Genomic DNA, 16,374 nt, shown 5'->3' with positions numbered 1-16,374 from the left:
CCAGGCTCCATATGACAGAAATAAGCATCTTGTCTCCAAGCAAGAGGAATCTCTGCCTCAAACAAAATCAACACTCACAGAATTAATAGGTCATTGCTCCCGAGAAGAGCATTTGACAAACAAATGACAAAATGCTCTCCTACTCAGAGTGGAGTCTAATGATCCATGCTTGCCCTAGTGAGTCAGCAGTGATTAGCCTGCTGCTGCTATAGGATTCCTGCACCTGCCAGTGGATTGAGGCAGCAGGAGAATTCTCTACCCCAGTACAGTGCTGTTAAAACTTTATATTTCTAGGCTGTGGATAGACACCACCTGGATGCTTATCATGTTTTCACTCTTCTCCTGAACTGTTTTTTAATTTTTTTTTTTTATTTAGGAATGTAAACCCTCAGGAGCAAATAACATGTAAAAATATACCCCCAAGTGCACAGATTTGCTTTCTTTTGTGCTCAGAAAGTGTCTGGAAGTTGTAGGAACTAATAAATTATTATTGATAAGAATGATATTTCCCCATGACATTGTTGGTAAAGGTGATACACTCATAAACAAACAAGAGCAGCCTTGACTTGCAGATAAAGAGGCAGCTTGGGAAATCATTAGACAAAAAAACCCACAAAACGCAGAGAGAAGTCTGTAAGCCAAGGCTTTTGCCTTTTTACCCTGCTTTTTTAAATTCTGTTTTTCAGTATCCCGAATAGGCTGAAGGAATCAAGGGCAAAACTGTCCTTTCTTTTCAGCATCACAACTCTCCCACCTGCATTGCAGCTCTCCGGCATAAACTGCACTTATGACACCCACAGGTATCAACGAGCGTTACACCTGTAAAAAATTGCATAATATGCAACAGAGATAGTTAGGCAGCTGCTGTGTTGTAGGCATTGCTTATTACTGTATTTGTAACTGTCTGATGTGAAACTTAGGCCCTAATTGTCACATACTGGGCTCTTCCGCTCCATTTGTTGTACCAAACAGTTGTCTCTAGTCTTACACTTGGATGAAGACCTCTTTTGGTCAGGAATCTTCTATTTCCTTCCTGTTAGTGCCATGCCAAGTGCAAGGCGGTCCTGTCTCCAATGCTATAAATAAGAAGTAGCTCTGCAAGTAGAGAAGATGCTGTGCTGCAAGCAGAAATTATGCAGTGTGGCTCAAAGATGCAAATACTCATCCTGAAGCAGCTGGAGAGTAATTAAATCAATGGGAAAGACATGCTGGGTAAAAATAAAATAGTCATGATGTGACATGCTGGCAGGTCCACATCATTTAGAATTACTTACCTTTGAGAACCTACCGTAACAAAAACTATGTATAGAACTATGTATATGGCAACTAGACACACAAATGCATACATATGAGTGCATCATGATTGCTTAACCATAATTTGGAGGAAAACAGAAATTGGCAGACAGGGCGAAGTATACCTGGATTCAGTTACCTGCTAGCAACCAGAGCCAGATGTTTCTGGTTGAGGTGGAGCAGCCTTCTAATAGATGGATGTGGAATATTCTGCCCCCTGCGCTGGGGCTGTCTCATCCTGGGCAATGACAGAGTTTGATTTCATTCTGCAGAAGGGATTTTTATATCCCTTTCAAAAATAAAGTTCTAATTGTTTGTCAGATTCTGGCTATTCTTGGTTTATATATGTAAGACATCCAGTTCTGTTCTTAATCTTTTGGAATTTCTAGCATCTGCAGCTTCCTTTGGGAATGAGTTCAAAGCTTAATCACTCGTGGTCTGTAAACGTATGTCTTGTTATCAATTATTGCCACCTTTCAGTTCTCTTCTCATCTCCCCCACATCCTCACCCGCCTCCTGGCCGGTGGGAGCAGTCCTGTGGTAGCAGTTCCTGTCTGGTTTTCTCTCTCGGAAAGTGCAAGAGGATTTGAATCCAGGCCTCTCAACTCCTCAGATTTCACGTAAGACCCTGGAAAGCCGTAAATGACTCTTAAGCCGTAGTCATTGTCTGATGGATGAAATCCATCCGCATGGTGGCTGTGAAGGCAGCGATCCAGCTGAGTGTCAGCCTTCCACTCCAGGACCACGTAAGACAGCTGAGATGCGGGAAGCACAGGTGGGCACCATGCCCTTCTACCCTAAAGGTCAGCATAAGGAGATCTGCTCTTGGTCAGGAAAACGGACGCAGTGGCTGCAAAACCTAACCCTGGTGAGCCACGCGGGTCTCAGCCCCCACTTCAGTCTCAATTGGTTGGAAAACGGACTCCTTTCACCTGTCAAATTCGGACTGGGAGGAGGTATGTGCCTGAGGGGTGAATTTGCTGGTTATAGGACCCATTTCAGCAGCACTGGGAGCAGCACCCACTCCCCGTTCTGTGATCTTGCTTAAGCCCTCTCATTTCTGTTTGCACACTGGCTGCATCCAGCCTGTGCCCTTCCTTCTGGCTTTCTGCAAGGGCTGTGAACCTCACCCTAAGAGCTTTGGAGCAGTTTCAGTGCCCTGTGATTACACACTGTGAGGCAGACAAAAGCTCTGGACATCTTACAATTCAAAACATACTGCTGTGCACTTTTTTTTTTTTTTCTCCTTTTGCTTTTGTTGTAACTCACAGGAACAAATCGCCCAAATTAGAAACAGAGACTGAACAGTGGCTCTCCAGCTCTTCAAGAAAAATACAAAACATTTGCAAGAAAATATTATATTTTGGCAATGTAACTTGATCTATAGTTTTAATCCTCATTTTCTCCGTGCACATATTTACTGCTGTGAGTGGAATAATTACTGCTCGGAAATCTTTTATCAGTGCAAAAATGTTGAATGCCTCAATTTTCCAAAAATATGACTCTCAATAACTGTTTTGATTTTACTTCAGCCTTTACTTTCATTGGGAAGATTTAAGTGGAAGATGATAGTGGTGATGAAGAGTGGTACTGAAAGTAACATACAGTTGAAAAGGGTTCCAGAAATTTTCTGCAGTGAGGGTACAATGTAGACCATATCGCACCTTCAAAATACGACCTTGCAAGATGGAAGGAGCAGTGATAAGTAGCCTGGGGCTGGAGAAGGTCAATCTTTCACTAAAATCACAAACTACCCTTAGGGTGGTCAGCTGGTTTTGGCTTTTAGGCTGCTGTATCCTGCTTCCTAGGTGCGAATCCCTTGGTCTCTTGCTGGACCTCAGCACCCATCCTCCTCCACCATTGCCCCTTTGCAATCACTGTAAAGCCATGGGGTTTAAGCTGTGGCATATCAGAGTAATTCAATAAAAGCAAACCCTCTGTCAGGAGATTTTAGATTCATGTCTCTGCTGGAAAGTCTGTAGACTTCTGAACATAATAAAAGTTAAAACTCAGAGATGTAATTAGCAGATGTTGGATCTCTAGGGTCTCATATCTAAGAGGAGGTTGAAGGAGTCTGAGCTGGTTAGTCAGTAATTAGATACATGGAGATTCAAGACAGGAAAGCCAGCCTGAGTGCAACGCAAGTGCACTCTGACTGACGTGCACCCTCTGCAGCATGCTTCTATGCTCTTTCCAACACACGTCTTTCTTTGAGTGTAAACCAAGTACCACATGGTTACAGGAGCAGAATGTGAAAAAGAGGAAGGAATTAACTAGAAAAAAGAGATTTGAAAGTGAGAGAAAAGGTGATAGCTCTTTAGGGGCTTCTACAGACTCTAAACCACACTGGCAATATTGCAGTTTCCTTGAAAAGATTCACATCATGCTTTTGAAACCTATATGCAGTAGCTAGATTAATCATAAGGAAACTCACAACTATTTTCTGGAATATTACAGGAGTAGGAGCTATCAAAGCTTTTAATGGCATAAAACCAAGCCAGGGTGAGAGGGCAGCCCATGCAGCTACAGTAAGTTAGTTGAAGGAATATTGCACTCCCAAAGAAACTTGAACTTTTGAAAGACACGGGTTTCGTATGAGAATGCAAAAGGAGGAATCCTTTGAAGAATTTTTAGCTGATCTTAAAATAACAGATCAGGCAAGTAGCTATGATGTTTTCAGAAATTCCATTTTAAGGGATCAGATAGCAATTGACATCAAAGATCTCAGGAAGGTAGGATCTGAAAAAAAAAAAAGTCAAGCTAGGATGGTCATAAGGGACAGTATGGAAATACCAGAAGGGGAGCAGGACATGCTGTCTGTCAGGAAAGGAAACTAGGAGAGCTTGGAAGATACCCTTCAGAGCTATCTGCAAGAAGTAGCCAAAGTGAAATATATGAGAACTCAGAGATTCACATTATGTTCAGGAGTTTAGAAATTCTGCAGCAGCTACAAGAAATACAGTTACTTTGTGAGACTTTGCAACTGGAAAAGCAGAAGCAAAAGAAAATACCCTCTATATCCCCAGATCTATGTGATGGTGCACAAACCAACAATACAACAAAATACCACATAGATATTCTATGCAAAAGCTGCACAAGGGGGCTGCAGACTAAGAATAAACACCTCAAAAACTGGTCCTCAGTCATGTTAGCTCCAAACACACTATAAAAAATCTGGCTCAGGAATCTCTACATATGATGAAAGACTATTGAAACTGAGGGTGTCTACCAAGAACCTAATTCCTACTAAAGGATTTTGTGAACTTAAATTGAAAAGTGAAGATAAACACAGTAGTTTAAGTTTATAGACAGAAAGAGCTAATATTTGGTGTAAAATGTGCCTAGCCCTGGGCTTGGTTAAAGCAGTGAATCTGATGAAGGAACTATAAACACAGGAGATGAGTACCCAGAAATCTTTTGTGTCAGAGATAAAGTAGACACAGAATATAGAGCTGTATTCTCACAGCAATGTGTGCTGCTAGGAACATTCCTCTAGTTGTGAGAGAGAAGCTCATAAAGGAGCTAGATTATGTAGGAGTAATGGTGGGAAGTTTAAAAATGGAAGAGCCAGTTAGCAACAAGAAGATCAAAAGACAAGTCACTGAGATCGTCCTTACATCCAATGGGGCTAAGTACATGTTTCAGGACAGACACTATCCTATAAAGGATACTTTAAGGTAAAAGGACTGCGTATGTTTTTACAAACATTAATTAATTTTTACAAAAATTACAAATTCAGATTCTTCTGCTGGATCCAAGCATGACGGGAGTTTAACACTATGCATTTTTAGACCACTGTACAGGAGATTCTGTTTTCAAAGACTTCATTTAGGCTTAAAGTCCATTCTTGTGTTTTCACAGGAAAGCGTAGGAAAAGCCATTCACTGGAAGCAACTGTGGCTGCTTAAATAGATACTGAAGATGTCAAGTAGAGAGAAAACCAGGAGGGAATCTGAAAAAAAGTATCCAAGAAGGCCTGAGAAGTAGGATTAGACAGAAATGCAAATATAAGGGCAGAGAAATAACATAAAAGATTAACTGTCAACAAGATAAAACAGAGTCATTACAAATATGCCTGCCACAAAGATAACAAGGGTGTCCAGAGGCCTGTTAGCACATGAATGTTACATGAGAGTTCATATCACACGGGCAATCTGTGCAAGTAGCTTTTGAGTTACTACGCAAAATGGACATACTGGGCTGTAAATCTGGGAAAAGAATTCCCATATTAAAGGCATTAATAAAGACAATTCCTGGCCTTACCTATATTGGCACGAGAAGACAGACAAAGTCTTCAAAAGATGGCTTACAGGCAGTATTATTGAAAAAATAATCAATGAAAATGTGTGGCCTGTGTTTCTAGGGCGCTCGTCAACACCATGATTTGAGGCACAACTCTCTGATTGGAAGAAATGTCACATATTTGTTTATCGATCTGTTATGGTCAAACCTGAGACAAACAACTTTGTAGACAAAAGAAAGATCAGCTTCCAGAATATAAAAACAGGGTGACTTTTTAGTGTAGGGTTTTTTTCAGGTAAAACCATTCAATTTGACAATAAAGTTTAAGTTGGAGAAATAATTACTGGTCAAAGATATACTTACTAGAGCATTCAAGGAGTCTGCTCCTGAAAACACGGAGAATGACATAACACCTTGAAATATAATTTTTAAAAAAGTATTATCCTATTTCTGAAGAAAGCGGGCTAGGTTTGGTGAGGCTGTACAGAAGATGACACAATGCAGAGAATCATGAAGGTTACCACCTGTTGGGTAGCGAAGGCATTGCATACCAAGCCCATATAACCAATTCAGATTAGAGTTTTCTGCGTTTAGCAGCATACGCTTCAGATGTAACAGCATAGTGATGTCAATGTGTTATGATCTGACGTGCCTCACAGAATACAGGGTGCTTACAAGACTGTGGAAAAATGTGAAAGATAAGACTGTATGTTGATTCATCTAAATCTGTTGTAAGTATCTGACTTGGGCATTAACCTCAAATTGCATTTGGATTGAATTTAACATCAGAACATGTTATAGCATACACTAATGCTCTATTTCTTTGGGTATAGAGTCCCAGAAATTTTGTCTAGCAACAGTGCCCTGTTCAGCAGCTCAAACCTGAAATGATTTGTAAGGAATGAAGGATATCCAGATATCCTGAATACAACGGTGAGCTGAGATAAAACTGTTAAAAGACAGTTCAAGCAAGCTGTGAAACTGAGTAGTGATCCGTACTTTCACTGAACTTGAGAAGAATATCATTGAAAAATGGTTTCTTGCCAGCTGAAACTTGGTTAAGCAGAGAGTCCCAGCACTCCCAATTTAGTCCATATAACAGTAGAAGGTACAGTGGGTCTGAAGCACATAATAAATTGCTAACAACCCACTTAAGTCATATCATAATTCAGATTTTTAAAGTAGGTGATGCTGTTTGCATACACAATTGTATTTCCTGGGCCCTGAGGGCTGTGGGGAAGTTGCTCTTTGATTATATGAAGTGCAAAGTCCAAAAGGACGAATTCTTAGGAGAAACGATTGGGAAGGAAAATGTATTGTTCTTGTAAAGGCTATACTGAACTTACAGATTCTTGAAAACAAATGGAAAACCAAGGATTCTGCAATGCTGCGAGAGGAAAGACAGCACCAGTAACTGCAGCTGAGATCAGACACCTCTGAAGAGATCAATGAGAGTCTGAAAAGACTTATTGAGTATTTCTAAAATACATATGAGATTTAGCATGTCCCATGTTAGCCTTATAACAACTGAGTACATGCCTGAGGGACAGGATGCCATCCAGAGGGACCTGGACAAGCTCAAGAAGTGGGCCCATGTGAACTTCATGAGGTTCAACAAGGGCAAGTGCAAGGTTCTGCACGTGAGTCAGGGCAACCCCTGGTATGAATACAGGCTAGGGGATGAAGGAATTGAGAGCAGCCCTGAGGAGAAGGACTTGGGGGTACTAGTGGATGAAAAATGTGCGCTTGTAGCCCAGAAAGCCAACCATATCCTGAGCTACATCAAAAGAAGTGTGACCAGCAGGTTGAGGGAGGTGATTCTGCCCCTCTACTCCACTCTTGTGAGACCCCACCTAGAGTGCTGCATCCAGCTCCAGAGCCCTCAGCACAGGAAAGACATGGAGCTGTTGGAGCGAGTCCAGAGGAGGGCCACAAAAGTGATCAGAGGGCTGGGGCACCTCTCCTGTGAGGACAGGCTGAGAGAGTTGGGGTTGTTCAGCCTGGAGAAGAGAAGGCTCTGAGGAGACCTTAAAGCAGCCTTCCAGTAATTAAAGGGGACTTATGAGAAAGATGGGGGCAAACTTTTTAGCAGGGCCTGTTGCAATAGGACAAGGGGTAATGGTTTTAAACTAAAGGAAGGTAGATTTAGAGTAGATAGAAGGAAGAATTTTTTTTACAATGAGGGTGGTGAAACACTGGAACAGGTTGCCCAGAGGGGTGGTAGATGCCCCATCCCTGAAAATATTCAAGGTCGGGTCGGACAGGGCTCTGAACAACCTGATCTAGTTTACGATGTCCCTGCTCACTGCAGGAGGTTTGGACTAGATGACTGTTAAAGGTCCCTTCCAACCCAAACTGTTTTATGATTCTATGATTCTGTTCCTACAAAGGAAAAAAATGTAAGGTTTGGGTGCTGGCTGATTGGCGGTGGCTTAATAAGGAGCAGAGTGAACTGGTCTGAGCTGTTAGATCCACAGACAGACTTGGTGAGAGGCTGAGGCAGTGAATCATGCTTGATTATGTCGGTTACACTGTTGAACTGTGTTATCACTGTAATACGCCTTTTATACTACAAATCCTGACTCTCTAACGAACCCAGCCTCCATGCTCTGTACCCTAGGGCTGTCAGAAAGAGCAATCCCAGAGCTAATGGAGTGCAGCTGTAGGTATTAACCCAGATCCAAACTTGACGGTTTTGCCATAAGGGTATCATCTTGTAAGTGCCGAATGTACATAAATAATTTATGTATTCTTGGTAATCTGCATCAAGACATAATTCACTACTATTTTAACTTACATTAATCTTAAGAGACTTTGCTAGTTGAAGACATGCAGTAAGGAGAGATATTTGTGCCTGCCTTGTCCTCTTAAGCCAAAATGCAGAGAGGCTTGTGTTGAATCAAGAGGTAGAGAGGGATATTGCTTGGGTCTCCAAAGTTTGATCAAAAGGTCCCTGATGTCAGTCAAGTATAAGTAACAAAATAAAGTGGGAGGAAGAGTCAAGATTTTGAGGGCTGAATTTGATCGTGTGTAAGAAATGATAAATAGAGATGTTTTAAGGTGCTGATCCAAAATCCACGTGAGTGAGCAGAAGCTCTGCGCTTCTTTCCATAGGCATGGACCAGGCCCTGCGCGACTCCAGGTTTTGCTCAGGTGTTTTTGTTGAAATAATTCTTATTATGTCAAAGTTTCAGGAGCCTCAAATTGCAGAAAGTATGCTGCCAGACCCTTACCATTTTAACAGCTGTACTAAATATTTTGTAATTCTAATCTGTACAGGCTTTAAAAGAGAGCACTGGTTTGTAGCTGCAGCTCTGAACAGGGAGAGGAACCAGTTAATTGCCCAAGGAGCATTTGTTTACAATGAGAGGCTTCAGCCACGCAGTTCCATGTGCAAATTAAATGGGGCAGGGAGGGGAAGATGTTGGGTTTCAGGTGTATTTCTGAACAATTTGGCAGTCTTTGAATAAATTATATGAACTTACCACACACAAATAAGTTCAAAATCTTTCTCTGCCCCTCCAACCCTATTTTGTACATTTGTTTGTATCCTTTTTATCTGATTTAACAAAGGAGCTAAAATAAACATCTGCTCTCTTTCAGGGATAAATTTAGGGATTACTTCCAAGATTTCAATAAGGCCTTTCATAAAGTGGATAAAAATAGAGATGGCTATGTAACAGTATATGACCTGCACAGGATACTACAAGAATTCAACTATTACCTTGATCATGACCAGTTCAGTAGTCTTCTAAACAGGTTTGTATGATTACCTCCTAAGCACCTCTTTAGTCACACCCAGCAAAGCCTATAAGCTTCTACTTAGTGTTAAGCATATAAGAAGCTCTGTTAAAACTAATGGAGATACCTATATGCTGAAAACTGCGTATAAGTGAAACATTTTTAAGTAATGTATTGGTTCTGCAGGTAATGAGAGTGAAATGGCCTCTTATGTAAAAAGGTATGCTTTGAGTATGTGTATTTGTTTGCTAGTTTGGTTTGTTTATTTAATTTCAATTTAATAGAGCAAGTGTGTGAAACAGATCCTCTTCAAAATAGAAACAAAATTAAATTGGGTTATAAAATAGCAATAATTTTCAAACAATCCAATGCTGCTGCCCTGAAAAACTATGCTTTTAATTCTCTGTGTTAATATGAGTAAGAAGAAAAATCTCTTTTGTAGTGGCTGAAGAACACAAAGGACCTGCTCCGATATTAGGTAGCTGGGGTTCTCTGCCCCAAACAGTCCCCAAAAGGTCATAGGCCTGGCAGCACTGGGTTTTGTGCTCCAGACCCTGCCAGGCCAGGCTTTTTTTTTTTTTTTAAATAAAATTTAAAAGTCTTTTCATAGTTCACCTTTAATTGGGTGATCAACTTTTTATGAATTGAAACCTTAATAGGAATCTGCTGCTTGTTTCTTTCTCAAAGACCTCTTGATGATAAACACCTCCATTCATTGTAATTTTGTGCAGATTATTCCTTTCTTGATCCAAAATAGTCTTTTCTAAATAATACAGAGTAGATTAGCATATGCATTTAGTTTTATTACTAAAATTTTAATGCCCACTTGGCAATTTATTTCTCCGCTGAAATGGTGTTGATTATTTCCTTTTCCACACACTGTCTCCAATATTGGAGCCAGCTTGACACGGGTAGTATGTGGGAGTGCTGTGCAGCTGCAAGATGCAAAATCAGGGCTCTTGACTATTTTTTTTCTTACTAGCAGATATGGGGTCTATAGTTAATTTCTTTTCCAGCCTGTTTTATAAAGCTTCCTCTTTGTTTTACTGGCTCTCCCCATTAATTAGACATTCTTGAAACTGGATATTCTGGTGATTGGTAGCTGAGGCATTGGTCCCCAGTGATTTACTGTGGAAACAGATGATAAAACTATGTTACAGTAATTCAGTTTTAAATAAGAGAATCAGGGTTGTGTAGTGGGGCCATCTCCTCTGTCAAGTTTTGGCTTTCTAGGACTTGCCTTGACCATAATTCTGACAAAAAAGCTGGATGCAAGACTAAAAAAGTCCAGCCTTTCCCCTGCAGCATAGGAATTGTCTACCTAATACATGTGTGTAAAGAATCTATGGTTCTGATAACTGGCTAGAAAATTACTAAAGTCTATTAAAACCCTCTCCATAGATGGTAACTCTAAGGTCAATCTGGAATAACTCGATGGGAGCCAATGGATCTGTATCAAAAATGCCCAATGTGTACTGTAGTCTGGAGGCTCTCTGATTGTCTTTCAATGGTAGGAAATTCCATAAACTGACTGCACTGGCTTTGTACTGGGTAAGCGAGAGCAGAGCAAGTCCCTGCTATTGTATCCCTTGTGGTGGTGAACTCTACAGGCTCGTTAGAAACAGGTTTGAAGTCCTTGTTTAAAACATACCAGCTGTCTTTTCATTAAGTGGTCACAAGGTACAGGACATTAGAGGAAAGTAGTTTTTCATGGAACAGTTAATGCTATTCATGTCATCTTAGTCTTTCATGCTAAATAACTTTTATTTTCATATATTTTCTGCATATGTGAGGCTTGCTTTAATTCCGGTCTTTTTATGGTAAAACATCTTTGAATAAAAATTAATTTAGTTTGGTAACAAAGTCCTCTGCAAAAAAAAAAAAAAAAAAGAAATCCCCAAATTACATGCAAGAGCTTATATTTCCCCATGCTGATATTTGATGTAAAAATATATTCACTGTTGTTACCTGGAGCTATCTGTAGTCAGCTCTGTAACCCACTGAATTTCCGATGTGACGGAACATGAAATTCCCCAGTGTCTGTAATCCAGCAGATGTTTCAGCTGACAGACAGAAGTTCAGCAAAGTTGTGAGCGCAGCGTGCAGAGCCCGTGGGCTGGGCTCCCAGGTACAGCCTGACCACAAGTGATCAGAAGAGAAACCCTCACTGGACACAGCGTGCCGTGGGTCAGCGGCAGCAGCTGCTGGGCCAAATGTGGCAGCCCTCTGTGCAGCTCAGTGGACACACCAAAGGAGGGAGGGCCAGTGCCTGAGACACAGTGAGGCTGAGTCCTGGCAAGAACCTGTAAAATAGTTCTCTAGTGGCCTGCCAAACCATGCAGAGTGAAGCACAGGTTGAGAGGGAAGGTAAGCTCTTTTATCACAAACGTAAGGAGAAGCATTGTATGGAACCTGGTTTGGTTTCCTCCCGTGTGGTAGAGGAATTGTGAGTGAGTATAGACCTGTGCTGGTACATCCATGAAATGTATCACGGAGCAGTACTGGATGTCCCATCTTATGTCCGGTAACAGCTTCCTGGGCTGCATGTGGTTCTGCTTTTCTCTCAGAATTGTAATGATCACGATATATTGGGAGGCTTAAGCAGCACTTCAGCATCTGCGAATCAAAGGTATTTTTGTAAAGCAGAAAGTCAAAGGAAAGTACCAGCACTTAGCACAAGGAACATCTCCGCCTCAACAGAGTCTATTAGATTGTGTTTACACTGTGACATGAAAAGGAGATTCAAGGACAAGTTTCGGAGCCTGCGTGTCCTCTGGTCACATTGGGGACGGTGAGCTCAGCAGTAGGTTGTGATCAAAATACTGTGTTGTGTTTAAAAAGCACAAAATTAATGCTGATTGACTGGAAGGTTGTGCACTTTGGCCCAGGCTAAAGCAGGTCTCCTCCTGAGGATCTCGAGATTGACCTGGATCTGCATTTGAGAGTGTGGTTGCATCTAATTGATTGGATTCATAGAATGATAGAATACCAGGTTGGAAGGGACCTCACGGATCATCTGGTCCAACCTTTTTTGGCAAAAGCTCTGTCTAGACAAAAGCACCATCTAGACAAGATGGCCCAGTACCCTGTCCAGGCAAATCTTAAAAGTGTCCAATGTTGGGAATCCACCACATCCCTGGGGAGAATATTCCAACAGCTTATTGTTCTTATTGCGAAAAATTTTCCTCTAGAGTCCAATCAGCAGCTCCCCAGAATAAACTTGCACCCGTTACCCCTTGGCTTTTCCATGTGACCCCTTGTAAAAAGGGAGTCTCCATCTTCTTTGTAGCAATCCTTTAAGTACTTGCACATGGTGATGAGGTCACCCCTAAATCTTCTTTTCTCAAGGCTGAGCAAACCCAATTCTCTCAGCCTTTCCTGATGTGGCAGGCTTCCCAGTCCTTTGATCATCCTGGTGGCCCTTCTCCGGACCCTCTCCAGCTTGTCCACATCTTTTTTTGTATAGCGGGGACCAAAACTGAACACAGTATTCCAGGTTTGGCCTGACAAGTGCTGAGTAGAGTGGCATAATGACTTCTTTATCTCTGCTGGTAATGCTCTTGTTGGTGCAACCCAGCACCCTGTTGGCTTTCTTTGCCGCTGCAGCACACTGTTCACTCACATTGAGCTTGTTGTCCACCAGAACCCCCAGGTCCCTTTCCACAGAGCTGCTCTCCAGCCTGGTGGATCCCAGTCTGTGCTGCACTCCTGGATTATGTTTTCCCAGGTGCCAGACTTTACACTTGTTCTTGTTGAACTTCATAAGGTTCTTGTTAGCCCACTCTTCCAGCCTATCCTTCCTGTGGGGTGGCTCTCCCTTCTACTTCCCCACTCAGTTTGGTATCGTCCACAAACTTCATCACGGTGCACTTGATCCCATCATCCAGATCACTTATAAAGATATTAAACAGTGTTGGGCCCAGTATCAATCCCTGGGGGAACCCCACTTGTGACGGGCTGCCAGTTTGAAAAAGAGCTATTGAGCATTGGTGGCTTAGACCTGAGAAGGAGCTTGGGCTGAAACTAACAGGATTTATACACTGACAGCACAAGCATACCCTGAAGTGCTGCTGCAGTACAAATAATACATCATCATAATTAATCAGTACAGACAACAGTGAGATAATGATTTAAAATCATTGATATCTCATTCTGTGTTTTTCCCTTAGCTTAGGAATCAGCATTCATGACAGCAAGCTCTCTTATTTTGATTTCCTGAGAGCAATTGATGATGGCAGAGCATCTAAATACCAACAGAGACAAAAGCAGGCTGCACCACCTGCAAGCTTTGCAGCACTCAGCTTAGAACAGACCCTAATTAAGATAAAAGAAATAGTTGCATCGTCTTATGATTTGCTGTACAAGGTAAGTTTCGTGTGGTCATAGCATTTTATTTAATTTCTTTTTTTTTTTTTTCCCTGCCTGGCTGGGGACTAACCCAAAGGCTTTCATAACTTTTCTGCTATTAATTGAGTGCTGCCAACAGCCTTGGCCTATGTAGAAATAGCGTCTTCTGACAACTGCAGACTTTTAATTGATTGTATTCTAGTAACTCCACAAAACAAGCATATCAAATCAAGCCTAGAGGTCTTCTGAAGGAAAGGATTGGAAAGGAAAAAGCAAATAGCAAATTATCAGGACCTTCCTCTCTTCCCCAAGCTCCTTTTCCTCCTACAGTTGTCTGTAAATTGTGTCCCAAGCATGTAAATATCACATGTCTTTCAAATAGCTCTGAGTTTCCTAAGCTGAGACTTATTCTATGTAGATATAATGTGCTGCTGCAGGCAGGCATTATGGTTTTATCAGCGTGAGATGAAAGGATCATGTAGGGACTGAGAATACAGACATATGGTCAGATATGAGTACATTATAGTGGCTGCAGAAGTCAGCACCGGTCAGCGGGGGCTCTGTGACTATCTCCATTTTATGCTCTTGGCCACTTCTGACTCTGACACAGATAGATAAGGTGCATTAGCTGCTGAGCAGCAACTTTCCTGGTTTTCTCACCTGTAAAAATAGAACAATAAAAACAACCACTTCTCCCTAGAATTTTGAAAGCCCTGAATGAAAAAACACTGTACATTAAGCAGTCTTAGACTGTTGTGTTGGAGTCTACGGAAATGCAGCAGCTTCTAGACTAAATCATTCTTGATGCCACAGTAAGATTGTTTTCAAGCATGGGAAAGAATAATCGAAAAGGCTTTGAAGGAAACATTCCTATCAAAGAACTATACAGCCATCTCATCTGCACCTGCAGCTTCAGGTCCAGTTTAAGCTCATGGCTTTAGAGGCAGGCTTATGCCTGCAAAGGTGGTCTCGCTACCCCCGTACCCCCAGCAATATGGTCCACCTGCCTTCTGTCAAAACCAGTACTTGACTTCCTGCCCAATGACCCGGGTCAGGGAACTTTAAAATGACAAAAGCCTGATCCGTTGTGCGTGGTCATGGGAGAGCTGCTGCCTGCACAAGGGAGGGGGGACTAGGAAGACAAGGGGGGGTAGAAATTCCCTGTCATCAATGGCTGCATTTCTGAAATCTCAATCTGTGGACTGTTTCCTGCAGTTAAAAATAACACAGGCTTCCAACAAAGACATCACTAGTGACGTCACTGGTACAAGCACCCAAAACAAAGTAGTACCATGGGAGCTGCTGATTCTTTACAGAAATCTCTTTTCACGCTATTTGGAGACTCCTGTGATGTTTATAAACTTATTGGGGCCACAATGACATTTTTGGCCAGATAGAGTAACTATTGAACAGGATACTGAAATATTTATATAATCACTTTACATTTTTCATAGTAAGGGGAAAAAAATCCTTCCTATGCTCTGCATTATTGAAATAAGAAATGGATAAATTCAATAGCACAGGTCAGTGTTTGTTAAATTTTAATAGAAGACAATATCTATCCTCTCATCCCTGCGTGTCTTGGGAACGGAGAAGGTCACGGTTTTGTATGCTGAGGGTGTGATTTGAAAATGACTTTTGGCATGAACAAATCATCCATTTAATCTTTTAGGATACCATTTGGTGGTTAATATAACTTCAGAGACCAAGAGATTTTCTCCATAGAGAGCCAGACTTTGTCCACCATGCTATGAAAAAGCAGAACTTTTTCTTATTTCCCTTACATGAGAAAATAAGGAAGTGCTCCATTTTCTTCTGAGCCATTTTTTGAGTAATAGTTGCTGCCACTTATGTGATGGGGGACTCTAAAGACATAAGCTCATAGCAAAATATTTTGTTAAAGCAGTAGCTCTGAAAGCACAGTTCCTAGAAAGTTCCTAGCTAGTTGAAAAAAATAAAAAAAATAAAAATCACATCCTATCCATGATATTTCTACATCTGAATACAGATCCTTGAAGTTTCATAATGAATAGTTGAAGAGTTCAGGTGGGTCCTCTCTGTCGGTATAATAATTTCCCATTCATTTTCATGACGCTTGGTACAGTGCATAGTATATACTCAATGCTTTGTTTTACCCATATGACTTTCAGTATGTTAGCAAAGATGAAACTTTCATATTAAGAAGTTACAGAATCCTCTGTAGTGATCAAAGGATTCCTTTCCAATGTCCTTTGGATGTGGTAGCATTTGTTTTGCCAGTAGACATGGTTCACGTACATGAAAATACACGTTTTAAAACCCATTATTTAGAACAGTTCTAACACTAAAACAAAAATTTCTGTGTTACGCCAATATGCTATAGTGTTAGCCAATTAATAGGACTTTAACTTGAAGTTTTGAAAGTTGTAGTATTCATTTACATTTATGGAATCAGTGATTTATATGTGCAGCATCATAAATAAAGGGGCAGAATAAAACAAGGGGGCATGGTAAGTTAGTATCAGCCAGGCAGAATGAGAGTGGATATGACCCACAACTTTTCTAGACCTTGGCATTTCTGCCACTCATTTGGACTATTACCTTGCATGTCTTCTGCTGCAACTATGCTAAACCTAATCTGTTTCCCCTGGGAAACCTTTGGAAAACTCCCACAAAGAACAGGTTGGATGTTTTGTGCGAGGCAGGACGAGAAGAGAGCAAGTAAGCCTTGAGCTTGAGCTAATGAGGATGACGGATTATCGAGTCCTTTAG

The 16,374-nt window shown here is 41.3% G+C and overlaps 1 protein-coding gene across 1 annotated transcript in view; it reads left to right on the top strand.

The window, feature by feature from the left end:
- The window catches only part of EFCAB6 (EF-hand calcium binding domain 6), a 113,469-nt gene that overhangs the window by 73,629 nt on the left and 23,466 nt on the right, over positions 1-16,374 (top strand). The window contains 2 exon segments of the mRNA XM_054817097.1: positions 9,139-9,294; positions 13,446-13,641. Of these exon segments, the coding sequence (XP_054673072.1) occupies positions 9,139-9,294; positions 13,446-13,641 (352 nt within the window).

The sequence above is a fragment of the Grus americana genome, chromosome 1 (assembly GCF_028858705.1).
Source record: "Grus americana isolate bGruAme1 chromosome 1, bGruAme1.mat, whole genome shotgun sequence".
Taxonomy (NCBI): domain Eukaryota; kingdom Metazoa; phylum Chordata; class Aves; order Gruiformes; family Gruidae; genus Grus; species Grus americana.
The sequence above is the reverse complement of the archived record's forward strand: the minus strand, read 5'-3'. Positions and strand labels throughout refer to the sequence as shown.